This window comes from Sycon ciliatum, chromosome 2, assembly GCF_964019385.1.
Source record: "Sycon ciliatum chromosome 2, ocSycCili1.1, whole genome shotgun sequence".
Lineage (NCBI taxonomy): Eukaryota > Metazoa > Porifera > Calcarea > Leucosolenida > Sycettidae > Sycon > Sycon ciliatum.
Genome location: NC_088644.1, coordinates 6,476,271 through 6,503,858, shown reverse-complemented (window position 1 = coordinate 6,503,858; position 27,588 = coordinate 6,476,271). Strand labels below are relative to the sequence as shown.

Genomic DNA, 27,588 nt, shown 5'->3' with positions numbered 1-27,588 from the left:
AATAGCGAAGTTGACTGTACTGGTAACCATATGCATGTCCATGTACAGTCTGTATCGGCTATAGAGTGACCGGATATAAGAATATACCGGCTACAGTGATATTGGTACGAAATATCAAAAGCAAAACGTATTTTATCCAGTAAAAATATCACTATAACCAATATTATCGGATGTAATGATATATCGGATATTATGATGGCAACAAAGAATCAAAACATGCATAACACACTATTATTATCGGCTATTGTGATAACTTTAAAATACATGTAGCAATAATATCAAACGCCCTATTTTTTACTTTCTTCACGTTGCTTATTTTTATAGTGATACATGTACATAACAGAATTTTTTAATGGAAATGCGGGCACTGTCAACTACAATGTATGCAGCATGCTCATTTGTCAAAACGCCATGCTGGAAGTACTATACATTGTATTTCCTTGCCTTTCATGTGTAGATTGAAAAAAGAAAAAAAATCGATCGTATCGCATATAGTGATGCATCGGTTATAGTGATAAAATCACGGAAATCAAAAGGGTACGCTATAGCCGATACAGACTGTACATGTATCAGCTATTCAGTTTTGACTACGCTGGAACCCTGCTGTAAAGATTGCTGGATCCGCCGCTGTACGCGTAAGCAAGATACTCCAGACGGCACGCACACTGCTCAGCTAATGCAACCACCCAAACTGGCCGATCACAGAAGTTAGTCGAGATTGGCTTGGAATTTCTCGGTGCTAGGCACATGGTGGACCGTGTCTTGCAACAAAATTCGCACTTCCGGTACAATAGTTTCATGTAGAGTTTTACAAGTTAGCTAGTTGAGTTGCCCTGGCATGCATGTGCAGTGATCACCGAGACCAGCGACAGGAAGCAGCTACACATGTACACGTACTGAAGTAGAATGCACACCAGTTCAACCAGCTTTGCAGCTCAGCTGGACAAGCCACAAGCACCAGCACAGCCCTGGAAACGGACCGCATTGTTCGCATTCCTGTCCAGCGCTGAGCCGACCCTTTCCAAATTTCCAGTGCATGCATAGCGGTACTGGTTAGATGGCAAAGTTTACAACCGATAGACTATTATGAACACTCAGTTTCAATTACTAGTAATAGTATGGTGGACTAAACATTGGGATACGGCAGGAGCTCAAATGACGTTATGCCTGTTGCAGTGTTGGGAGCAAACGACCGGTCTACAAACTACTACAAAGTCATGACATTGTATAGTGACTGATCCAGTGATATTGATAACATCGGGGAGAAGTGCCACAAGGGTCTGCCCATGAGTGCTGAGTAAAGGTGTGGTCCGCATGTCTGGATTGACATCTGCCAAGAGTTACTACACATTAGGGGTTGGGTAAATCAGGCATCATGGGTTGGGCTGGGTCAAATCACTCAACGGAGACCAAACAGTACAAATCTCTGCTGATGTTCGACCCTAACATATGTTCGAGCCCGAACTGCACAGTCAGTAGCCTAGTGTGGGATGTCTACTTTCATCTGGCTCAAGTACCAATCCTTACTTAGTTAGATGTGTATGCTGGTTTACACTGACATCAACACACTAAGGGTAGCCCATAGATGTGCGCACTTCACACTGCTATCCACAGCTGCGCAAGACTATAGTTATTATTTGACTATTTGTAGAGTTTGTTATGTACTGATCCTGTTCACAGGTTCGCAGGTTCACAGGTTTAGGTACAACACAGTTACACTGTCAGTAAATAATTCACCATAGCCAAGAGACGACACGGCACAAACTTGACAAAGCAGGCCCTAAAGTCATCATACTCATAGCAACACATCGAATCACATACGTATACAATCCAGCCATCCAAGATAGTTTGTTGACAGCTCGTTGCCCCGCGGCAGCGGCACAGGAAATAGAAGGAAATGACTTTTCACCAAAACACGCCGTTTCGTATTCGCGTGAACCCATTTGCAGGTCATGTGGGAAATTGAAGAACGCCCACAGACAAGCGACTTTCGGCAATGCAGCCTCAAACAACCAAGTTTCAACTAGATGAGATCGTGTTCTCCCTGGGCTTCCATGAGTCCCACCGGCGGTTACACAATTGCTGGTGGCCGTGACCAGTGAATGCCGCTTGAAAAGAAAACAACAGCAAAAATAGACAGGCCTTTTTCAAGTTTTGCTGCACAGTACTCTGGTACTGCAGTGCAGAGATCGGCAAGCTTGTTGTTTATGTTACGTACCAGCCAGGTGTTTGCAAAATCAGCCAGGTGCAACACCGAAAAACATAAAACAGGCAATGTGTGGCCACTTCGCACAGGAAAACTGAAGAAAACCCAGTGAATCCTGCCTAGAAGTAAAATATTAATTACGTCATTCTCACAGGTGAAGCTCTTGCATGCATGACATTGGCAGCACAGTCAAGCCGATGCACCAGATGCTAAATGGAGACTTCAACTAGTTCAAGTGATCAAAGATCGGATGGCCGACGAACTACAACTAAACGCGAGGCGTTTGTCAGCAGTCAAAATCGCCCAACGAGGAATCGGCACGGTGTCAGCTCGATGCTGATAAGTTGCCACGTCCATGGATAACAGACGGCTGGCAAGGACATTGACGGCTCACTGAATTCATTCTTGAGGATTGCAAAGAGAAGAGAGAGAAAGAGATCAGAGTTTGAAAATTCCGAAGTGCTGAGGAGATTCTCTTTGTTATTGTAAAATTTATTTTGTTAGTATTGTTGAATCTTGCTGCCCAGTAGATCTACGTAAGTCGTTACTTTAGGAGCTTGGCATCGCGAGTATTCCCTGGAGGTAGTGTAGCGAGAGTGCAGGTGAGCATCAAGTGATTGTTCGAGGAAGGACATCGCCTGCTTCTTTGTTCGCTGAATTTTGAATGGAGTTGGTGGAGGCGAGAGGGAGAACTCGGGAAATTGCAGACAGTACATTATGAGTCCAGTATTCTGGGCTCGACTATGGAGAGCGTGCACGTGTTTGTTGGTGGCGTGCTGTGTCGTACTGGCGGAACGGCGTGACGAAGCAGTGGGTGACTCGGATGCTTCTGAGCCTAATTCTCACCCAGCTCATCATTACCTAAATCAATGGGCAGTGGAGGTGCAGGGAGGGGAGGAAGGTGCGCGCCGAGTGGCAAGGGAAACTGGCTTCACCTATCTGTCCAAGGTAAGAAAGCGCTGCCGTTGGCGTTGTCTGCGTTTTCAATCACACACACACACACGTCACAAGCACGCACGTGTGTGCGTGCTTGTGTATTTGTGTGTGTGTCTGTGTCTGTATGTGCGTGTACTTGTTCTTGTACTGTACTAGTAGCAACCATTTAGTAAAGGTCATGTTGCGTAAGTTTAGGCTGTGTTGACACGAGGATTTTGATGCATTAACATGAGGCTTTCGACCCCTCACAGACATCCGCACTACCAGTGTGGTGTACACCTTCTAACGTTAAAAAGGATTTCTGATTTTCAATTGACCAGTGTCGAAGGTTTTAAATACCAGCCAGACACCTAAGGAGGAGAGTTGGAATCTAGAAGACATACTGGTACTGTCGTCCTTACTTACGTACTTGCACTGAGTTTCAGCCCATGTTGAAAACTCGTGTGGACACAGCCACATGGACGTATTGTAAGTCCACAAATATTCGGCGCATATTAATTTTCGCCTATTTTCAGCCTGGGCATTTTTTGGCCGAAAACTTGTTGCAGCCGAAGTTTTGTTTTGCAAGGTTCAGTGTGACAGTGTATACAGGTAGCAGCAGTACAGGCTGAAATTTCAATGCGGCCGAAATGTGTTTTAGTCCTGGGAGACCAACGTTTGAACGTGCTGACAATTTGTAGACTTACAGTACATGCCTCCCATTGGCACGTGCACAGACAGTAGGGTGAGGACATTGCATGCTGCTAACATGCCTTATGGAATGTCAATCCTGAAGTGCCGCCGGATGTCACTGAGTTGGACCCGCGCCAACAGTTGGGGGTGCGGACAGCGTTAACCCATGCCCATCCTGGATACAGCTTTGACTATACCCATACTGTATTCTAGACAGCATACAGCTTTGGCCATGCCCATATTGGATTACAGACAGCATACAGCTGTACCTGTACATTGTATGTTCAGTTCTCATTGATGAGAATTTTGATATAGCGTTTATTTCCACTCGAACACATAATATCATAGTCTTACTGTACGCACTCAGGTGGTGTGTCTTCGGGAGTAGTACTACTTCCAAGTAAAAGAACGTAGTTGCTCTCGACATTGGTATAGAGCTTGCACTTCCTGCCATCTGAAGCACCCACAGTGTTCACTGGTTTCTAGCAAGAAGAAAAAATTACCGGGGGGGGGGGGGGGTCAGGGGGGAACAACCCATACTTTCCAAGTTTCCATGTTCCACTATTGTCTTGTCATCCAACGTGAGCCCTAGAGTACTGGGAAGAAGTTCTGTATAGTTTGTTAACATTAGGCCTGAGAGTGAGCTGGGTATACCGGTGTTCTGTGTTATATGCTCTCGTATTGCTGTCTCTAATGCTGCATCTCTCCATCGCTAATTCAGCCTCGTACTCTATGTGTGTGTGTGTGTGTGTGTGTGTGTGTGTGTGTGTGTGTGTGTGTGTGTGTGTGTGCGTGCGTGCGTGCGTGCGTGTGTGTGTGCGTGCATGTGTGTGTGTGTGTGTGTGTGTGTGTGTGTGTGTGTGTGTGTGTGTGTGTGTGCGCACGCGTGCGTGCATGCGTGCATGCTTGCGTGCATGTGTGTGTGTGTGTGTGTGTGTGTATGATCTCTTTTTCCCCGGTATGTTTCTTACCACCAGGTGGGTACGCTGGATGACTTCCATACCTTTGCTCACCCGCATCACCCAGAAGTTCATCATGAACATGCACACGAGAAGACATCAGTTCTGCATGGACATACCGAGGTTTGTTCAGCTGCATGTGTGCATGTGTGTGTGTGTGTGTGTGGGGGGGTAGTGATCCAGTAGTGATCCAAGTCAGTCCTGAATGCCCTCCGACACCGTGTCTGTTCACGTCTTTAAGCCGAGTGGTGAACGTTGCATGCCAGGCCACACTGTGGCACTACTATTCTCTGTAACTGGTCTGTGCATCACTGTGCATGCATGCTCATGTACATCTCAAGTGTGTGTACATGTACATATATGTGCTCGTGTACTTGCTCAGGTATGTGCTGTTGTATGTGCTGATGTATGTGTTAATGATGCACATGCTCTTGGACATCTATGCCATGCTCGGTGTCCTTTCATCATGCATACGTATTCTGATGCTTGACTGGCACTCGTTCCTAGCAGTGATAGGCATGTATCTAGGGAAGTTAGTTTGGTCTGCTTGTTCAGTTAGGGTTTCCTCGCTCGTCCTCTTTGCCCCCAGCGGCACTATACATATTGCCCCCGGGGTAAGCGAGCAATTCACCTCTGTGCGTGCATGCACCGTTACCTGGTCACAGCCTGCATTTGTGTAGCCATCTAACTACTTGTATCTTGCTAGTTTTGTTAACTAGGGGTGAAACAATTACAGTCAACTTCGCTAAAAAGTTAGTAAAAACGACTGCGGATATAACGACAATTCGCGAATAACGACAGAATTTCCATGCCCAGAGTAAAGTCCCATCTAACTGTAATACTTGTACATATAATGAGACTTCGGGTATAAGGACACTTTTCTGATGCCCCGCTGAGTGTCGTTATACCCAAAGTTGACTGTATACCGAATATTCGATCACTCGCTCGTTTTTTGGAAAATAATCGTACTTGGAATAAGTCAGAGTACTCATTCATGCACTGGACACGCATTACTTCAGAAATAGATACTAGCAAGATAAAATGCAAGCTGTGAACAGGTAACTAGTTTTTTAGCCCTGGCTATGTACTGTAGGGAGACAGTAATGAGTATGGTTTAGCTAGTAACGCACTGTGTGAATGTCAGAAGTTCATCGTGCTTGGCCTCACTTCTGACGAGTTTCCGTGCGTATTTGTGTCCGTGATCTGTACGATCATTCCTTTACGTTCTTCGCTCTGTTTGTCCTCATTGTGGTGCAGGTGCGGTGGGCCGAACAGCAGAAGGTGTTGAAGCGGTCAAAGCGAAGCATAGCGTCGCAGGAGCATGCTCCGCGTCATCCTCATCACCGTCACCACCAACAGCATCCCAGCAGACGGAGACGGGGCTTGCCGAAGCGTGATGTCCCGCTGTCAGTGAACGCCACTGGCCACGGGCAACCGTACCATGATCCTCGCGACCCAATGTGGAGTCAGATGTGGTATCATGTGAGTGCTGTAATGCCATGACAATGTACTCATACAGTGGTGGCAACTGAAATCCAACCCCTGAATATCATGCTGGAGTGCAGCACCGATTCTAGTGGTCTGTATTTGGTAGTGTTGCCATCCCATGCTGGGTGTTTGCAATGTGAGCGCATCGCTACTAGGTGTCTGATTTCAGTTGCCAGTACTTTATGTTCATTGCCAGTTCACAATACACGCGCATGCACGGCCTGGTCAAGTCACCGTCATCAGGTTGAGCAGGGCCAGGCGGTCCAGATCAGCCGCGCACCCACACTGTGTGATACCCGCCGCCGCTCTGCATGGTACATGTTTGCTATGAACTGTATACAGTCATACACGTACATGTACATGATTGTAACCTTGGGCGTGCTGTCACTTGCTCTGCACACTGGATGATGAAGAAGCTGCGATGACGGTGGCCCCAGTAAGATTGAAGCTCCACGCTTGGACTGACCAGTACTTCGAAGTAGTAACTAGGGTGGCAGCAAGCAATCAAAGTGGCCCGCAAAAAGTTGTTCCATTCCAGCTGCCGTAATGAGTCAATAGCGAGGTTCTGCAAATCGAAAATGCGCACAAAGTAACACGTTAGTGTCGCGACGGGCCTTACGAGAATGTGTGCGAATGTTTGCATCGGACGTTTGCACACGCCCAAGTGCACGTACGCCGTGAACCCGTTGACCCGATCTCACGAACCTTCTCACAAAAGTTCTTTTCGCATTCCCTGCAAGCTTCGCGTCCAAAGTTGCGAAAGTTAAGTGCGAAGTTTCCTTCTTGACGCAGAGCGAAAATTTGTACGCTTTTTCGTTTTGCAGAACCTCTCTTTAGTTTTTTGTTCAACTCATCATCTGCTGGTGAAAACACGTGAAGACAAAGATGAAAAGGTAGCTGTTTTGTCTGTTGCATGTTGCCTTATTCAGCTCCTGATCTGCTCCAATGTATCCTGTGTTCTGTTTTGGCTCTTGTTTGTGGTTGACAGTTTCGTCGGTATCAGGAACCTATGCCAGTGTGGCGCCGTGGCTACACGGGGCGTGGTGTTGTCATTAGCATCCTCGACGACGGTACGCTGGTTTTCTCTGTGTTGCCGTAAATTGTTGACGTCGCTCATACCCAGCGTCTGTGTGATTAGGCACACACAGTGGACAGGTGCATCCATTGCTGTACTAACTACTTGATCTTCTAACCTTGGGTGTTCTCCAATGCATGGGTGTACTGTGCATGGCTTACCTCGGCTATCACCCAGTATCAACTATTTCTATGCCATCGAGCCCCCAGGTTTTTTGTTCCCTCCCAGCTCGAGTGGTCGTCGTGTGCTGACATGATGTTTGTGTATGTTCGCGTGTTTTTATCTTCCTGTGCGTGTGTGTGTGTGCGCGCGCGCGCGCGTGTGCGTGCCCATGTGTTCTCGTGTTCAGGCATTGAATACACGCATCCTGACTTGAAGAATCAATACGTAAGTGTGTGCACTGTGTGAGTACTGCAGCCTGCATGTGCTGCTTGTGCTGTGGCACTGCATGTGCTGTGGCACTGCATGTGCTGTGGCACTGCATCTCGAATAACGACTGTCAGTCCACACGTATTCGGCGCATATTTATTTTCGGCTATTTTCGGCCTGATCGTATTTGGCCGAAAATTTGTTGCAGCGGAAATTTTGTTGTGCAAGGTTCAGTGTGACAGTGTATACAGGCAGCAGCAGTACGGGCCGAAAATTGTTTCAGCCGAAATGTGTTTTAGCCCTGGGAGTCCGACATTTGAATGTGCCGAAAATTTGTCGACTTACACTTACAGTATGGTTTGTAGGATTGCGAAACCTGCCGGCACTTGTACCGAATGTGCTTGCTAACTTGCTAAGTGATCTTTCTTTAGTGCTTTCGGTATCTTATCCACTACGCTCTTGTGTGTATGTGTGTGTGTGTGTGCGTGCATGCTTGTGTGTGTGCGTGTATGTGTGTGTGTATGTGCGTGTGTGTGTGTGCCCTCCCCCCTCCCCCCCCCCCCCCCCCCCGTCATTGCAGGATCCAGAGGCAAGTTACGACTACAACGACAACGATCCAGACCCTAAACCACGACCATCGTATGAGAACAAGTGAGTGTAGCATAACTATGTTGTGTTTCGATGTATGTGAGATCTGCCGTATTTCCGAAAACGTAATAGATAAACTATTTTCAGTACACCGAAGGAACCTCTTGTTGCTGTTGTAGGGAATGAACGTGATAGCTGCTCAGGGACATTCTCCTTTCCACCTGCCTTCCTGAAATATATCTTTATGCGCTGTTATAAACTTATAATGATGCCATTCTGACCACATACTCCGTTGTGTACGGAAGGGTATTGGTAATAATGCATGTGTGTGTGTGTGTGTGTGTGTGTGTGTGTTTGTGCGTGCGTGCGTGTGTGTTTGTGTGTGTTTGTGTGCGTGTTTGTGTGTGCGTGCTTGTGTGTGTGTGTGTGTGTGTGTGTGTGTGTGTGTGTGTGTGTGTGTGTGTGTGCATGTTTGTGTGTGTGTGTGTGTGTGTGTGTGTGTGTGTGTTTGCGCACACGCGTGTGTATGTGCGTGCATGCGCTCATGGTGGTTCTATCCCGTTGTCGAACAGGCACGGAACTCGCTGTGCTGGCGAGGCATCTGCAGGTTTGAATGACGTCTGTGTGGTTGGTGCAGCATACAACAGCTCCATCGGTGGTGAGTGGCTTACTCCTTTGCCCTCTACTTCCATCTTGTAACCATTGGTTACTGTTGCCTGTAGGTAGTACATGTACATGTGCCGTTGTAGATTGGTATCTTGTACTGCATTCTGTTTCACATCTTTGTCCCATGACTAAATATGTACTGTCGTGGGCACTGAAATCCGATGATTGCCCATACGTGCAACAGGCACCCTTGGTGTCAACAACGCGTACATGTACGCCTAATGCGTAAATCCTGGCGGGAGAATTAGAACTTCTACCTTCACTTCGGAACAGGCGGAATTGAATTCCTTGGATTCTGACGGAGAAATCTGCGTGTATGCATGATGGGAAGTTCCAGAATGGACTGAATCGTGTGTCATCAAACACGCCCATTACTTCCATGTGTTCTTGCTCACACCATGACTGTGCGGGGGCTGCTACAGCACTGTCGGTCTCCGAAGAACTGGGGGAGGTCAGCCTCCTAGCCTAGACCGTTCTTAATTTCATGTACTACAGTCAATGCACAGTAGTGAGTCACTAGAGAGGTTGTGCATAACGAAAATTCGTAAAGATCTTTCGGAATCTGAGCCATCTGGAAGTGACGAAAATTCCTAAAGAAAATCTGTTGTGCTCAACGAAAAACGTAGTGTGACCATGGTGACCCTTTCGAGTACTTTTTCCGCTGTTTTCGCGCGTGGTGAACATTTTTTTGAATCAAGTGTGCACTCCGGCCCGGCCACGTGTAGGCACACCACCACCAAACTGAGTTGGGCTCAAGTTTTCCAGCTCACAGGCAACGATCTCCATGGCTGGAGACCCTCGTCGAAACGGTTAGTCGTGAGAACGAAGCTGCCTGAGAAGGGCCAGGTCCATCGCGAGATCAAATTTCCTTCGCTGAGACGTCGCAGGGGAAGACGAAGACGCCGAAGTGGCAGAATTCTCCTGCGAGGATTCAGCAGTATAATTTGTCACAGGGCGAGCACTGGCAGGACTTCCAGATCTGACAGAACTGACAAAACTAGCCGAGCGCTGTCCAGGTGACAGAGGATCGCTGAGAGAGCGGGAAAGAGATCCATCAGCTCCACAGGATGCCGAGTAGGAAGAACTCGCAGAACGACTTGAAAAGACCATGGCGAAAAAATCTTGACACCACGTGCATCAACACAGCTACATGTACATGTATACAGAAGCTTGCGAGAAAGAAGCGAAAGTTCAAAACGTAAGATCTTCAAGTTTCGCGATCATCCTCGCGAAAGTTCCTTTCCTTTTTCGTTACTCGTGCCCAGACTACGTCTAAGTTACGAATTTTCGTTATGCACAACCTCTCTACTGTGTATACATGTACATTGGTGTGCTGTACTTGCTGAAATTCTAGCCTGGTCGTTCTTCGGCGCTACCCGACAGTACTGTGTTGTTGTTGTTTTGTGCTGGTCATCGTCCAGGTGTTCGTATGCTGGACGGCACAGTGACGGACATAGTGGAGGGCCACTCGCTGAGCTTTCACCCGCAGCATATCGATATCTACAGTAGTAGCTGGGGACCGGACGATGATGGGCTAACTGTGGATGGTCCAGCACGCTTAGCACAGGCTGCGTTCAAGCAGGGTACTGAAAAAGTAGGTCTCCCCGTGTATAAACATGGTTTGGTTTGTTTGGCATGGAGCCCATAATTGAAATGAGATCACTTCATCCGGCATGCCACATAATATTATTGGGCGGGGGGGGGCTGTACATAAGCATGGATGAAAATTCGTATGTCGTATGGGCAGGGAGACGAGGGCGACTTCAAAACGTAAATCTCTCTACGGATTTCCGTAGGGAAGTGCTGTGTGTGTGTGTGGGGGGGGGGTGGAGGTGTTGTGAGTGGTATGTGGTATGCACACGTACATGCATGTACGTTCATGGGCATGGATTCACTTGTTACAGTTGCAACTACTCCTCCACTCCAGGGTGGGAGCTTGCACAGGATGTTCTCTTCAGAGCTGAAGAACGTTGCTGTCTGACTGTCGTACAGACACTTGTGGCAATTGGCCAGCAATGCACGCACGCAGGACATTGTGCCGATGGGCATCAAAAGAACCTGGAGGTTTTTTTGCAATCGACGAAAGCAAACTGTTGTAGAAGTTTACCAAACTCCCACTCCACAGCAACTCGTGCCTGGCTCGGTCTCGAGTTAAACCTGTTCTCCTCTGAAGTGAGGTGGGCACCTCTAAACGGCCCTATCAGAACGGCTGGCAAAGGTTACTCCACATCAACATACAGACTAGAGATAGGTGATGAGCCCAGTGGGGAGTTTGGCCGGTGCATGCGCTCTTCCCGTTGCTCCAGTAAACCAGATTCTGCCAGCAAGAACATGTCACGGTGCCAGCCGTTTACTGGGCCATACAGGTTGGCGATCATGCCAGTCAGGGTGACCGCCGACTGGAACTTTGAAACGTGTACACGCTTGTGGCCGTTATAAAACCGCCGCTGTCCTTGAATGGGCCGGCGCATGGGTCGAACGGTGCCGCCTATAAACCCCCAGACTTTCGTTGGCGGCGCATCTTTTCTGTGCACAATCCTGGCACACTCCTCCACTCTCTCTCTCTCTCTGGGGTCAGCCCCCTAGACTTTCGTTAGCGGCGCATCTTTTCGGTGCACAGTCCTGGCGTACTCCTCCACTCTCTCTGGGGTCAGCCATGGAGTGCCAAGGTTGTGTAGCAGCTCGCCCCAAGTCTCAGAAATATACTTCACCGTGCAGCTGAACAAAACAGAGAGTTCACTCTTTGGCCGGCCGAATACATCCTCTAAAGTCGAGAGGCGACAGGGGTATGCAAGGTGATACAACACAAGGCACAACTCGTCGAACCCCGACCGTTTCTTCTTGCAGGAACTCCTCATTTCCTGTGGCATTTGGAGAGCTGCGCACATGCGATCCATATCTTGTTTAGCGAAACGAAATGATGTTCTCCAGTGTTCTGCCGTCCACTTGGGGTCATTCGAATCAAACCGATGCCGCTCAGGACATTCTTCCTCCTCCTCGTTCAGCTCAGTCAGCAGCTGGATGAGGCCATGAGCCAGCTCGATATCACAGTCCATGCCGTCCAACAAAACAGCTCCAGTACCATCAGTACAGCGTGCCACTCGTCTACTGGATTCACCGTGCTTTCTTCTTGAAAGGAGATGAAAAGTGAGATCAACAATTGCCTTCATGTGGCAATCCAGGTGGTTGCACACTTTTGAAAGCGTCTGCAGATGCGGTTGACACGTTTCCAGTGCAACTAGGTACAACTAGCAGTCGTCGAAAAGGGGGAGGGGGTGGGGGTGGGAGAGGGAGAGAGAGACTAGGGATAGGGGTAAGTGAATACATCCCATCTCACAAGGAAGGGGAAGGAAGAGCGAGAAAGGGTGAATGGAACAGGGCGGACGGGAAAGTGTCAGCGGAGCACAACAAAAGTGGTAAGCAGGAAAATGTGGGAACAGGAAAGGGGCTGCAATAAGCAGGGTAGAAGGTCAGCGTGGAGTGCTTGCATGGGTACCATATTTTCGGAGTATAATCCGGACTTTGAACACTCATAATTCAACCAAAAACAGGGGTGTGTGGCTTATACTCTGATCGATGTTTGCATGCACGGCCAGTAAAGGGTTAGGGAGCATCTCATAAGTTCGCATTTATTTTGCGAACGTAACGCATTTCGAATAGACTTTACCCCCCTACCTCCCCCCTCTAGTCGAAAGTCTTATCGCACATTTTCCGTGTTTATCTACTGTACACGTCCATGCCCCATGCTACTGTATGGTATGCTTATGTACATGTACATGAATGTTTTGCTAGAGCAGTCGTGAATGGCATACAGTAGTACCGTATTTACTGAGTACAAGTACAATCAATGACATGTACACGCACATAAACATAGTTCCTCCACAACAACTGTACTGCTGTCAACGCTGGCCAGGTACATGTACACGGTTTGATCAGGCTGGTGTGACATTTGACACCTCTGAGTAGCCTGCATGCATGCAGTGCAAGGGTAGCTGATCTGCAAACATAGGTAGATCTCCACCTAAACACACTCATTTGCTGCAAGGATCTAGCACGGTAGTAGACTGTACAGTTCCAGAAAATGTGCCAACAGTCATTTTTCTATTCGAAAAGGGCGCTACCCCCCTACCCCCGTTTCGAAATGCGTTACGTTTAGAAACAAAATGCGAACTTCTGAGATGCTCCCTTAGTAGTATTTCATGGCAAAAATGGGGGGGGGGGGGGGGGGCTTATATTCCGGAAAATACGCAGAAATATTCGTCTGGAATTTAATTTCGTCTTTTTCGTCCAAAGAACGTTTGGACTAAATCAAATGTTGGACTAATGTCGATTTTGTCCTGCTTTTTAATACACTCTTATGGTCCAGAGACTAAATTTTCAACCGGACGAAATCCCTTTCTTTGGAGTTGGGTGAAATTATTGACCGACAGAATTTTCTGCTTGTACAGGATGTGTGCAGGAATGTGCAGATTTGTATATGTACGGGAGCGTGTTTACGGGATGCGCATGTGCATGTACGGTGGGGGAGGATAGACTCGTGGAATAAAAAGTGAGATTGAGCATCGCATGCACCTTCCCTGTAACGTGTGGAAATCTAAGCTGCTGTACACACTCTTGGAACGGTGGATGCGTCTTCATCGTAACACAGCATGATTAGCAGTTGTCGAGAAATCACGTAGAGCGAAACACAACAGCGTGTATGTTTGCCAAACCAATGAGTATTGCGCTGGATTCTGTCCTGCTTCCACTGTGTCTGTTTGTTGTCTGTAGGGACGTGGAGGCTTAGGGTCCATCTTTGTCTGGGCATCCGGCAATGGCGGATCGAAAGGTTCGTGGTGTTTCTCTAATTCTTTTGACAGTTTTGAGTGCTGGTATTGTAACTGGCAGCAGTTGAAATCTGCCCTTGTTAATACATGTGTAGCAGAGTTGTGTTTGCTGCAGAGATCAGTTCTTCTTTAGTGTTCACCTTGCCTGGGCTGTGCATCTCCAGACTTGTTATGTTCATGATGCCAGTGTCGTTGCTGCTGCTAAGGATGACTTCTTCATGTTTTAGTGAGAGGCTAGTCGTATGGTTAGAAGAGAAGGCAGAAAAACAAAACAAATAAAAACAGAAAAAAAGAAATGCCTGTGTATCTTGTGAAGTAAAATAAAAACAAACAACTTACTGCTGCTGGCGGGATGTCATTTACGGAGAGCTGGTAGTGGAAGAAGTAGCAAGGACAGGTGGTAGCAATTCATGCAGGATAGGAGGAGAGTGCACCATGGTCTCATTTGTCACAGCAAACATGTTGTGTGTGTCTTGTGTGTGTGTGTGTGTGTGTGTGTGTGTCTTGTGTGTGTGTGTGTGTGTGTGTGTGTGTGTGTGTGTGTGTGTGTGTGTGTGTGTGTGTGTGTGTCTGCATGTGCGACGTGTTGTTTGTGCTGATGCCTATATTCAGGTGATAGTTGTGGTTGTGATGGCTACACAAACACAATCTACTCTATCAGTGTGAGTGCCATGTCGGAACATGGTGCATCACCCTGGTATTCTGAACATTGCTCAAGTACTCTGGCCAGTACATACAGTAGTGGAAAGAAGTCACAGGGAGAAAGGCAAATTGTAAGTGTGTCTGCTGTGTGTGTGTACTTGTACACGTGTGTGTGGGTGGGTGTAGGTGTGTGGGTGTGTGGGTGTTTGTGTGTGCTGTGTGCTGTGTGTGCTGTGTGTGTGTGTGTATCTGCTGCGTGTGTGTATCTGCTGTGTGTGTGTATCTGCTGTGTGTGTGTGTGCGAGAGTATGCAGATTCATGTATGCTTGTATAAATTGCCAGCTGGTACTGTTGCTTGCACCATTGGATGTTGCCCAATGTTGCTTATTGACTATCCTATCCCAGTACGGTACTCTTCTGATGCGTTACATGCTGCACTGTCCACTATGGAGTGGAAACAAGACTTTAGTAACCAAGATGAAAGTTTTTTGTTTCCGCCCCCGATTCAGAATTCCTACGTTTGCTGTGGTCTATGCAAGCCATGATCTTGATTGAGACCTAGACCTGCGGGGGCCACAAGCGTGCTCCCAACCAGGGATACCATTATGCGAGTGTATGTGTGTAAATCGGCCATACCCCAAAGGTAACTGGAACTTGAAACGATAAGGGGGTTTCACCTCCGCATCGTTTCAAGTTCCAGTCCCCTGTAAAGTCTTCCGTATGGCCTATGTAGATGTTACGAGAACGACTCCTTGATGCACACAACGGCTGTCGTATGGACTCATCACGGTTTGCTGTCCTGTGTACATGTGTACATGTGTGTGTGTGCGTGTGTGTGTGTGCACTGTTGTGCTCAGGTGACGGTTGATTTAAACGGTGGCTGTACGTCAGCCCACACCGGCACATCTGCCGCTGCACCCATGGCTGCTGGACTTCTGGCTCTGGTCTTGGAAGCTAAGTAAGTTATCACACGGTCGTGCTGTTGGTGTTTGTTTGTTGTTCCGTATCGGTCAGGTCATAACTACAGTCAACTTCGCTAATAACGACGGCGAATATAACGACAATTCGCGAATAACGACAGAATTTCCATGCCCAGAGCAAAGTCCCATCTAACTGTAATACATATAATGAGACTTCGGGTATAAGGACACTTCGCGAATAAGGGCACTTTTCTGATGCCCCGCAGAGTGTCGTTATAAGCAAAGTTGACTGAACACTGCTGCTCAATGAAATCTGATACAGCAGCGAGTAAATGCCACACGGGACGTTGTGTAGCCCTAGACCTGGAAACACGCCATGTTCTGCTGGTGCAGGGCGCAATTCACTCTCACTTGATCGGATATCATCGAGCAGCATTGAACATGTATTTGCGTAGGTCTCAATCATTTGCTGTCTTGCAGTTCAAGGTTGCTCCTATCCGTGAGGTGCTAGTTGCCTGATACCAGACCATCCTTATTTCTGGAGATGGCTTACCAACCGCATTTTCAACTTTCTCTTCATCTGTGTGTGTGTCTCCGATGTTTCAGTGCTGACGAATTCTGTTGCGTTTGCTCTCCAAGATGCTATTGCATCATATCTGCTGTGGCTCATTATTATTCTGCTTTCTCTGCTATGTGCGGTGTGTGTGTGTCTCTGTGTGTGTGTGTGTGTCTGTGTGTGTGTGTGTGTGTGTGTGTCTGTGTGTGTGTGTGTGTGTGCCTGTGTGTGTACGTGTATGGCTATGTCCTGGCCCCTATCACCACCCCTTGCAGTCCCAAGCTAACATGGCGTGACGTGCAGCACATCGTGGTACTCACGTCGCAGCCGCACCCGCCGGACGCCGTCAACTACCAGCCCAACATCTGGACACGCAACGCGGCGGGTCACACGCACAGTCATGAGTTTGGCTTTGGTCTCATGCACACTGCGGCCATGGTGAACCTAGCCAGGCACTGGAGACGTGTACAGGACATGCACTCATGCCTGGAACACACTACGAATATTGACCAGTAAGTATGTTATAGCGATGGTCACTTACTGTGGTCACTGTGTGTGCTGTAACAGTTTTCCCCTGTTCTCTATAACTTTACACTCCCTCGCACCTCATGCGTCTTACGCCTGTCTATTAGCACCTTCATTGGCGCCATTGCCACATGTATACTATCACATTTTGCATATAACTGGTCGAGGCACGCTCAACCAGGCCTCTTACTTTTCAAGTTTGATTAAACCTGTTACACTGGTAGCAGAGGATGGTTCCTACTCTGCTTTTGGCAGGTGTTCTGGTCGCTCTGCTTACGCTCCTCGTACTCGTCGTTCGGCTGATAAACGATATCAAGACCGCTCAGCGCGTTATCCAAGGAAACCGAACGATACATCCGAACTCGGAACCGTGGGAGCCAACACCCCGCCTTACGAAAGAGCCGCCTGTGTTTGGAGGAGATTCCGCTACATTCAAAGAATGGACGTTTGCAATGGACATGGCCCTACGGTCGTTGGCGCTCCCAAATGCGGCACAGAGGGTCGACTACGCGGCAGGATTTTTGACTGGAAACGCTCGTCTTTGGTTGATAGCGGCATTGGAAGCTAACCAAGTGTTTTCCGACTGGCCTGCTCTGAAAGCGGCACTTGGCGATGTGTACGGACCACGGCACAACGAGGAAACATCGCGTATGGGACTAATTTCCGCAGCGCAGCGCGGGTCGCTGGACGCATACATTGCTGCTTTCACTCGCCTCAGCCTGCAAGTGCCGGAAATCGACCACCACACCAGAGCGCTGCTGTTCGTCAGGGGTCTAGTGCCGCACATCCAGCGACAGGTCATGCGTGAGCATCCACGTACCCTGGAGCAAGCTGTCATGGCAGCAAACACCGTGGAGCAGTCGCCAGGGCCACCGGCGTCGGGGCCACCAGCCAGTAGAGAGTCACGTTCCGTGCCCAGCTTCCGTGGTCAGACTCAGGGCCTCCGCAAGCTGACGGACCAAGAGCGTGTCCAACTGCGAGCAATGGGACACTGCTTTGCTTGCAGGAAGCCAGGCCACCTCGCTAAAGACTGTACTGAGGGTGGACAGCGCTACCCAAACGCTGGTCGCCAGTAAGAAAGGGGGTGCGCTTACTGGCGACGACCCAAGCACCCACGCCGGTACCAGTCGCTAACCGGTTCGGAGCTCTGGAGGTTGAAGACGTTGCTCTCCAGGAACCTACGGAGCCGGAGACATCCATAGCTGTAGGAAATTGTCCCGTTGCAGAAAGGTGTCATGTCAGCAACGTCAGCGTCGGCAATGAACCTGAACACGACCTACTGCGCATACAGGGAAAGATCGGCGGTCGCCGTGCAGTGATGCTGATAGATTCCGGTTCGACGCATGACTTCATTGCAGACAGTTTTGTTCGAAAGCATCATCTTGACACGGATGCAAGCTCAGCAGTGCTGAGCGTAACATTGGCGGACGGCTCGACCAGCGAGGTCCCGCAGATTTCCACACGCACGCTAAGGGTGACAGTCGGGGGCTTCAGTGAGGAACAGCACTTTACTGTGTATCCCCTGACTCGCTACGACGCTATTCTTGGCAAGCCGTGGCTTACAAGGAACAACCCCAGCATCAACTTCCGTACGAACGAAGTTCAGTTGGACGGTGAGCCCTTTGTTGCCAAATTGCCTTCAGCTAACCCGCCGACAGCCGACCGGCCATCTGTGGAAAGCATGTTTATCAGTGGCCGACAAGCTCGTCATGCCCTGAGGAGTGGAGCCGAGGGGTTTCTTGCATGGGTCACTGCTGCAAACGAGGAGAATCGTTCCGGGCCACAACTCCAGGAATCAGAGCAACAAGACATCCAGAACCTGCTCAAGAGGTACCAGGATTTATTTCCAGACGAGCTGCCGAATGAGCTTCCACCGAAGAGACCAGTCGACCATGAAATCCAGATAGAAGATGGAGCCAGACCACCGTCTCGACCCGCCTACCGCCTGCCGAAACCAGAGATGGACGAGCTCCAGTCACAGCTGTCAGAATTACTTGAGAAGGGATTCATTGAGCCAAGTAAGTCGCCATACGGTGCACCTGTGTTTTTTGTGAAAAAGTCGGATGGTACTCTGAGAATGGTGTGCGATTGGCGAGAATTGAATAGAATTACGATCAAAAACAAAGCTTGTCTTCCTAATATTGATGACTTATTCGACACGATCCAGGGCAGTGCATATTTCTCCAAGTTGGACTTGCGGTCGGGGTACAATCAAATCAGAATTCAAGACTCGGATGTTTCTAAGACGGCCATTAATACGCCGTTCGGCCACTTCCAATTTAGAGTCATGGGATTCGGGCTGACTAATGCCCCGGCCACCTTTCAGTCACTCATGAACTCTATTCTGCAACCGCATCTCCGAAAATTCGTTGTAGTATTCTTGGATGACATTCTAGTTTTCAGCAAGACCTGGGAAGATCATCAGCATCATCTTCAAACAGTTCTAGAAACACTTAGAAATAGTGAGCTGTATTGCAAACAGTCTAAATGCGAATTCGGCGTGAGAGAAGTTCTCTTCTTGGGGCATAAAATCAACGGCACATCAATTTCCCCTGATCCCAAGAAGATAAGTGCTGTGGAAACATGGCCAACTCCGTCGTCAGTAACTGATGTGAGGAAGTTTCTTGGCTTTGCAAACTATTTCCGAAGGTTCATAGATCGACACTCGACCATCTCTCGTCCATTAGAAGAAATCACCGGAAAAAATTCACGCTTTGAATGGAGCGCTGCTAGACAGAAGGCATTCGAGTCTCTAAAATCAGCATTACTCGAGGCGCCAGTGTTGCAACTGGCCGATGTTGAGAAAAGCTTCACGGTAGAAACTGACGCAAGTGACTTTGCCGTGGCGGGTGTGCTCCTGCAGCAGGGAGAAGATATGGATTTGCATCCCGTAGCCTATTGTAGTCGGAAACTGTCAGCTGCAGAACGCAACTATACTGCGGCCGAGAGGGAAACGTTGGCTGTGGTATTTGCATTAAAGTGCTGGAGAATCTATCTATTCCGCCACTTTGACCTGATGACTGATAATATGGGTGTTGTCTATTTACGAACCAAACCGACTCTCACCAAGCGTGAGGCAAGATGGGTAGAGTTTTTAGCTGACTATGACTTTACGGTCTTTCACAAACCAGGAAAGAAAAACATTGCCGACCCGCTTTCACGCCGTCCAGATCTGTTCAGTGATTCTGAAATAGGCGGGTTATCCTATCCTCCTAACATTCAGTTGAATGCCATAGAGCATACCCTAGAGATTAATCCAGACTTAGCGCAGTTAATTGTCAGCGGTTACAAGTGCGACAAGGATCTTGCTCCCATTATCAGGAGACTGAAAAATTCAAGCCATGACAATCTGCACGACCGTTACCTTCCAACACCCGGTTATCTTTATCTCAGATCTTCACCCCAGAACAGGTTATGCATTCCAAAGAGTAGCAAACTCCGACTCGCCCTGCTTCAAGAATACCATGACTGTGTGACTGCGGGGCATCCCGGTCGAGATCGCACCTATTTCAGACTCGCTAGATATTTCTATTGGCCCAGAATGGGACTGGATGTAAAGGCGTTTGTCAAGTCATGTGACGTCTGCCAACGAGTTAAAGGCGGCCAGCTAAAAACTGGTCTCTTGCAGAATTTACCAGTGCCCAGTCAGCCGTGGGCGGATATCTCGATGGATTTTATCATGGGTTTGCCTAGGACCGATACAGGTCATGATGCTATATATGTATTTGTAGACCGCTTGACAAAGTGTGTACATTTAGCACCTACTTCCTCTACTATTGACGCTAAAGGAAGTGCTGATCTGTATATTCAACATGTATTTCGACTTCATGGTTTGAGTTCTAGTATTGTATGTGATCGTGATCCAAGATTTACGGCAGCATTTTTTCAGGAATTGTTTGATCGCTTAGGAACGAAACTAGCATTTAGTACTGCCAATCACCCTCAGACAGATGGCCTAACTGAACGAGTAAACAGAATAGTAGAGGATGTGCTGAGGGCTTTTGTAAATCATAAACAAGATAACTGGGATATGCTCCTACCTCTCTGTGAGTTTTCTATCAACAGCGCTACTCAATCATCTACAGGAAACACACCGTTCTTCTTAAATTACGGTCTAAATCCCAGAGCGCCACCCGACTTCCTCAACCCTATTCAGGGAGGCAGAGATTCAGCTGATTGGTTGCAAGCAAGACAAGACGCGGTCAAGATCTCACAAGATGCGCTAGTGGCAGCTCAAGCTCGTCAGGCCTTCTATGCAGATCGGACAAGGGTCGAGGGAAAGCTGAAGGTGGGAGATTTGGTAATGGTCTACCGGGATTTCCTCCTGACTCCTGAAGCTCGGGACCGACCATCCCATAAATTACGCCCCAAGTGGTATGGCCCCTTTCCTATAACCCATGTGGTCGGCCCGAATGCCTACAAGCTCAAGTTGCCTCATACCAGCCGCTGTCACCCGGTATTTAATGTGTCGGCACTCCGTGCCTACGAGAAGAACGCTATTCCTAATAGGAGACAGCCTACGCCTCCGCCTATCACGGACCTTGATGGTCATGCCCGCTATGTGGTGGAGAACATTCTCAGTCACCGCCGCCGGCAGAATCAGCTTCAGTACCTAGTCAAGTGGCAAGGCTACTCTGATGCCACTTGGGAGCCTGAACATTATTTGTTGGATGAATCTGGTAATGACATTGTTCCACTTCAGAAGTACAAAACCTTGGCTTCTGCCCGCTGAGTTTTGCAGTTGAACTTCTAGTTTCACCTTACACATTTGTTGAGCTTATTACACTTTATTTGCATGGAGTTTCAGTCGTCTTATTGTGTTACTTCAGTGCGAAGCCTTTTTTCGTCTCGCACGTGTTTGCGCTTATTGTACTCTATTCCACTTGAGCATTTGGGTTATAAGCTCCTTCCTCTCCATAGGAGGGGGATGATGTAACAGTTTTCCCCTGTTCTCTATAACTTTACACTCCCTCGCACCTCATGCGTCTTACGCCTGTCTATTAGCACCTTCATTGGCGCCATTGCCACATGTATACTATCACATTTTGCATATAACTGGTCGAGGCACGCTCAACCAGGCCTCTTACTTTTCAAGTTTGATTAAACCTGTTACATGTGCGTACTAGGAGAGCAAGCAACTGCAACAGTGCATGTGCTGGTGATGCAACTAATCCATCACTTGCTCACTTTGAACATGAGCGGTTTGACTCTAAAGCACGGAGCCAAAGTCTAAATTCATAGTACAAGTGCAGACTCATCATCATCATCGCTGGACAGCTGCGCGTACATGTAGCTGTGTTGACTGTTGTTGGATCTCATTAGTGGAGCTCAGACTGACTGGTGAATAGTACACGTACATATTGGTATGGACTGAGAACAACTGTCTCTCATCAGAACGTTATTATTTCTAAATTCGAAATAACGAAACCCACGGTAAATGTGTCAGCTCGAGGGCTCCACACGTCACTGTTCCCCACTGGATCTTAAAGACCTGGAGTTGTACGGGATTGGAGTAGCACGCATGTTGCAAGATGTACCTATGTCAGTGCCTGTTACAGTTCCTATAATACTAGTACCTTTTTTCCAGTACAGCTATGCAAGTGCCCCCTGTTCATGTCTACACTGGGACTCCAATATAAGTGAGGAATGGCCCGTGCGTGCTCTGAGCCCTCAACTTGCGCGCCCCTTGACGTCCTGGAAGTGGTACGAATACGGCTGGACGTACACATGTACACATGCAATGATGTAATCAAAATCGGTACAGGGCGCCAGTTTTGCACTTTGGGTCGGATTTCGCCGAGCGCAACTGTAGTATAAGTGATGTATAGCCCATGCATGGTCTGAATCCATGCGTGGTCTGAATCCATGCGTGTTCTGAATCCATGCGTGGTCTAAATCCATGCGTGTTCTGAATCCATGTGTGGTCTAAATCCATGCATGTTCTGAATCCATGCATGGTCTGAATCCATGCGTGTTCTGAATCCATGCGTGTTCTGAATCCATACATGGTCTGAGCCCATGCGTGTTCTGAATCCATACTGGTGTCATGTTCTTGCTTTGAGTAAGAACATAAAGTCCACCATGCTGTGCTTGCTCTGGGTGAAACACAATCGTCAGCTTTCGAAAAGTGAAGTCATAGGTTACCTGCGAGTACTGTTGTACAAGCCACTGTGCACTGCATCAAGTGGCAGGAAAGTGCGAGCTCCAATAACCGAAACAGCCCGCTCTCAATACGAACTGTTCTTTTATCCATTGGGCAATGTCTAGGTGAAAAGACCAGGCCTGGTTGGACAGACATCCGGTTTGGTTTATAGACATGGCCACGTTTGTATGTTAGACTGTCCAATGTCAGTGGGGGTATCGACGTCAGTGTGTTAATGATAGCTAAAGCAGTTGGAATTTCCTTGTTCTTTTCACTAATGTTCCTCTTGTCCTTGGTTTTGGTGTGTGTGTGCGTGTGCGCACGTGTACTTATGTGTGTGCACGTGTGTGCATGTCTGTGTGTGCACGTGTGTGCATGTCTGTGTGTGCACGTGTGTGTGCACGTGTGGGCATGTGTGTTTATTTGTGTGTGCACGTCTGGGTTGCATTGTACCCACCCACGCACACACCAGGACCAAGCCCGGCACGTTCACCATAGAGGCGAGGGCCTGCCAGGGCACGGCAAACGAGGTGCGCTACGCTGAAAACGTCATCGCTATCATCAGCGTGGGCGGCAGTCGACGTGGTGGACTTAAGTTTGGCCTGACGTCACCGCAGGGCACCTACTCTGAACTGCTACCGTACCGACGTAAGGACTTTCACACCACGGGATTTGACAACTGGCGATTCCTGACCGTGCGCAGCTGGGGGGAGAATCCGCACGGCCAGTGGAAGTTCACCGTGGACGCACAGGCCAATGTCAGAGTCACTAGCATCCAGCTGGAGATTCACGGTACGTACGACGCGCCTGCGTTCACCCGCCTACCGGAGATGTCCGATTGTCATACCCAGTGCCATGACGGCTGTGTGGGCTTGTCCTCCAAGGACTGCCATAGCTGTAAGGAGATGACCGTGTTCCTGGACGACAACGCGTTTGACTGTGTGCCGTACGACAGCTGCCCGCCTGGCTTCTACAAGCAAGAGATCACATGTCGCAAGTGTGCCGTGAAGAACTGCTGGGAGTGTGGCAGTGATGGTCATGGTTGCGAGAGCTGCAGCCCCGGCTATAGTGTCCATGGCGGCCGGTGCGTGGTGCAGGTGCAGTGCACCAACGGCCAGATCTACTCGGAAGAGGCCGGCTCGTGCGTGGCGTGCGGCCCGCGCTGTGAGCGCTGTGCCAGCCCGTCTCAGTGTGCCGTGTGCCTGACTGGCTCTAAGCTCTGGCAGGATCAGTGCTGGGTGAGCTGCCCCACGCCGGCGTCCGTGCAAGAAGGTCATGATCTGTGCGTGGCGTGCAACGACGATTGCAACGGCTGCGGGCCAACCAACGACATCTGCACGGCTTGCAAGTCGCCCAAGGTACTCTGGACGAATGGCACATGCTTCACACAATGCCCTTCTGGATCTGTCACCGTGGAAGGTGTGTGCAAGTTATGCCCTGTGTCCTGTTTGCAATGTCGTGCCGACATGACCTGTACCCTATGCAAGCCCTCCACTCTAATCTTGCCTGGCTCCAGCGGTTCCGGCTGCGTGACCTCCTGTCCGCCAGGCTTCCGTGCCGACACAAGCGGCAGCTCGCACCGTTGCGAACCGTGCAATGCTGAACTGCTGTGTGCAGCCTGTACAGAGTCTGCGGGCGCGTGCAGTGCGTGTGATGGTGGCCGTGTGCTGTTGGCTAGTGGTCAATGTGCTGACCAGTGCCCAGATGGATATGCTGTTGATGGCTTGGGCAAGACATGTCAGCGCTGCTCTGTCCCTGGCTGTGTAGATTGCACTAACGATGCGCAGTCCTGTGCTATGTGCTCTGAGGACATGTTGCGTTTGACTGTGGCTGGCTCCGTGTCATGCGTAGCCTCCTGCCCAGCCGGTTACTTTGGATCTGAAGGTGCACGCGAATGCCAGCCGTGTGCCAGCGAGTGTAAATCATGTACCACGGCGGCCGACTCCTGCTCCAGCTGTCAGCCGCCGCTGTTGCTGCATGGCGGCGTGTGCCTGCGCGAGTGCCCGCAGGAAACGTTTGCCCAGTCACAGGGCGGTGTGTGCGTGGCGTGCGATCCGTCCTGTGCCCTCTGCAGAGGTCCCGGCGCTAACGACTGCGCGCGCTGTAGCGAGTCTGGCTACAAAGTGGACATGCTGTACGGCTGTGTGTCGTCCACGTGTAGGCCGGGTCAGTACGCTAACGCCACACACTGTATCCCATGCAGCACGGTGTGCGCCGAATGCAATGCATCAGCCGAGCAGTGCACGGCCTGTCCAACGGGAAAGTCCCTGATGCACGCGCAGTGCCTTGATGCATGCCCGAGTGGGTTCGTGGAGGACTCGCGTGGTATGTGCGTGGAGTGCAAGCGTAACTGTGCCGCATGCGCGCCGGGCAAGGTGCGTCTGGCCGGCGAATGCGTGCAGGGCTGCCCAGCGCATGGCTATGCGCGCGTGAACAGCGTGTGCGTCAAGTGCGTGGACGCGTCGTGCCGCTTGTGCCCTCGCTCGGCAGACCAGTGCTTGGACTGTCAGCTGCCCAATCGCTATCTGCTGGAGGGGCGCTGTGTGGCCACGTGTCCCCCCGGCCAGTTTGCCCACGGCCGTAACATCTGCTCCACGTGTCACTCGTCGTGTGCAGCGTGCGTGTCCGACAGTCCAGACTCCTGTACGGCATGTCACCGACCGTCCGTGCTGCAGTCCGGCTCGTGTGTGTCGACGTGCGACGATGGGTTCTTCCCGCAGGCGGCGGTGGTTGGTGGTGTCAAGTTGGGAGCCATGTGCACTGCGTGTAATGCCCGCTGTCTGCACTGTGAGTCGGCCGGTGTGTGTACTACGTGCAAGACCGGCTTTGCTCTGGCCGCCGGTAGCAAGACCTGTGTGAGCGAGTGCAGTGCCGGCGAGGTGTTGGACGTCTCGGCGCAGCGCTGCATCGCGTGCCCGCCTGGCTGCTCAACTTGCTCGCAGTCCGGCAAGTGTACCCGGTGCCAGGGCCAGCGCTGGCTACATCACGGTCAGTGCCTGCTGGAGTGCCCGCCACGCTTCTACCCGGAGTCGGCGACGGGGGCTCGCTGTCGCAAGTGCCACGCCGGCTGTGCGACGTGCAGCGGGCCCTCGGTGTGTCGCACCTGCATCGCCGGCCTGTTCCGCCACGCGGACGGGCTGTGCAGGGCCGAGTGTCCAAGCGGTGAGTACATACACCGTGACGGGGGTGCATGTCACAAGTGCAATTCGCTGTGCCTGACGTGCGCAGGTCCAGGTGAGAGTGACTGCGTCCAGTGTAAAGCTGTGCTGCCCAATGGCTGGTACTCTCGCCAGGACGGCAGCTGTGGAAGGTGCCACGCGTCGTGCAAGGCCTGCGCTGGTACTGCAACACCGTGCATTTCCTGCCGCGCCTCTCAGAAGCTGGTCAACGGCGCGTGTCTGGAGGTTCCTACGTCCTGTCGACCATCTCACTACCTGGATAAGAAGATTGGCCGATGCTTGCCCTGTGCTGATAACTGTGAGCAGTGCAGTAATGACGGCGGCGCTGTCGTGTGCGACAGGTGTGCCGTGACGCATCGCAAATCGCCCGTCGACGGTCGCTGCTATCCCTGCTGTACCGTCTTGGCCACCAGCACCACTCCGCCGTGCTGTGCTTGCTCACCGGACGCCAGTGCTCTGACATGCTCACCCGGCTCCTTCTCCACCGCACCATCGTCGACATCCGAGTCCTCGACGCACGGCAGCAGCCAGGTTGTTGAGGTGGTTCATCGCAATCGACAGGGCGTGCAGCCGACTGCTCGGCCCGACGACGAAGACGTGAGAATGCGAGCAAAGCGGCCGGGTGGTGTTGGTGGTGGAACTGACCAAGCACACACGTCTCGCAATGTGGCAGCCCGAGCTGTTGCCGTAGTTGTTGCCGGCATCGTGGCCTTCCTTGCCGTCATCTACTTTGTCATGCTGGTTTACCGACGTCTGGGTACTGGCTGGACACCGTCGGTGCAGTACAAGCGACTTGCCGTCGCTGACGAGGCTGCCGATGACGAAGAGGTCGACCTCTGAGCAGCAGATCTGCTGCTGGAGTAGTAAACTTACCACTCTAGTGTTGACTGCCCTTCATAGTATGTATGCGGTGGATTGGATTGCGTTTAAAACTACATATCCCCCCGCCCGGTATAAGGATGTGCTGTGCTGTGCCGCATGCCATCCCGCCGCCACCACGGTCAGTGCCTGCCGGTCTGGCTCTGACCTCTGCGTGCTTGGCCACACTCCGTGGAGCTAGTACCACACGCTCGCTCATGCATGTACGTCGAGTTGATTCTCACTTGGTATGAGCTGCTGCTGCTGCGTGTGTGTGTGTGCGCGCGCGCGCGCGCGTGTGTGCGTGTGTGTGTGCGTGTGTGTGTGTGTATGTCCTAGTATGTAGGATTCTAGACTTGAGTGACTGTTATCAAGGTAAAACCACGTGGCAAACTGTCAGCCATGCGTTGAACATCACCCACCGTGCCCCAGGCCAGGCGTAGCACACACACACAGCGCATGATATCAGTTTGCCGTTGCCTGCGTGAATGCAATGGCGCTCGGTTTCCTTTCTTCTCTATTTTTTTTACTATTCAGTATGTCTATAATGCTACTACTTTCCACTAGCTGAGCATGTCAACAATGCGTGTCCTCATCTTGAAAATTACCACCCCATTGTCTATAAATTAATCATCTCCTCGCCCAACGCGACGACACGAAACCCACCCCACCTTCGCGAAAGCCCATCATGCTCACGTTTCTTCTGTCCTGTGTCCATTTTTAGCTCTTTCTTCCCTCCTTCTCAATTCCCCAGATGGAGGATGGTTTGCATAAGCGTGACTAGTGTGTTGTATCAAGTTTCGTCTTTGCCTCGATCAACTCTGCCCCATTTTACCATTAATTTTAACCTGACTCTGATTTCTTGGTGTTTCTGCCCTAGTTCCCCTACTCATGGCCCACCATAATTATTAATATACACATCGTGATCATGAACATGGTTTTTTCACTGAAATTCTAGTTCAAACGTGTACCACAAATCTA

General features: G+C 50.0%; 1 protein-coding gene across 1 annotated transcript; it reads left to right on the top strand.

Moving 5' to 3' along the window:
- Window positions 1–2,454: 2,454 nt before the first annotated feature.
- On the top strand, window positions 2,455–27,588 carry LOC135808425 (proprotein convertase subtilisin/kexin type 5-like). The gene is made up of 13 exons (XM_065321613.1): window positions 2,455–3,154; window positions 4,792–4,896; window positions 6,031–6,255; window positions 7,250–7,331; window positions 7,686–7,723; window positions 8,286–8,356; window positions 8,866–8,951; window positions 10,381–10,553; window positions 13,730–13,787; window positions 14,398–14,558; window positions 15,285–15,385; window positions 16,179–16,415; window positions 23,043–27,588. Exons 1-13 carry the CDS (start codon window positions 2,924–2,926, stop codon window positions 26,587–26,589), a joined length of 5,115 nt encoding a protein of 1,704 aa, XP_065177685.1. The 5' UTR covers window positions 2,455–2,923; the 3' UTR covers window positions 26,590–27,588.

Bases quoted from the DNA above. Each gene is read 5' to 3' on its own strand.
- LOC135808425 (XM_065321613.1), top strand. From the start codon at position 2,924: ATGAGTCCAGTATTCTGGGCTCGACTATGGAGAGCGTGCACGTGTTTG. The intron at 8,357-8,865 runs GTGAGTGTAGCA...GTTGTCGAACAG, and splicing joins CGACCATCGTATGAGAACAA to GCACGGAACTCGCTGTGCTG. The intron at 16,416-23,042 runs GTAAGTATGTTA...CGCACACACCAG, and splicing joins CACACTACGAATATTGACCA to GACCAAGCCCGGCACGTTCA.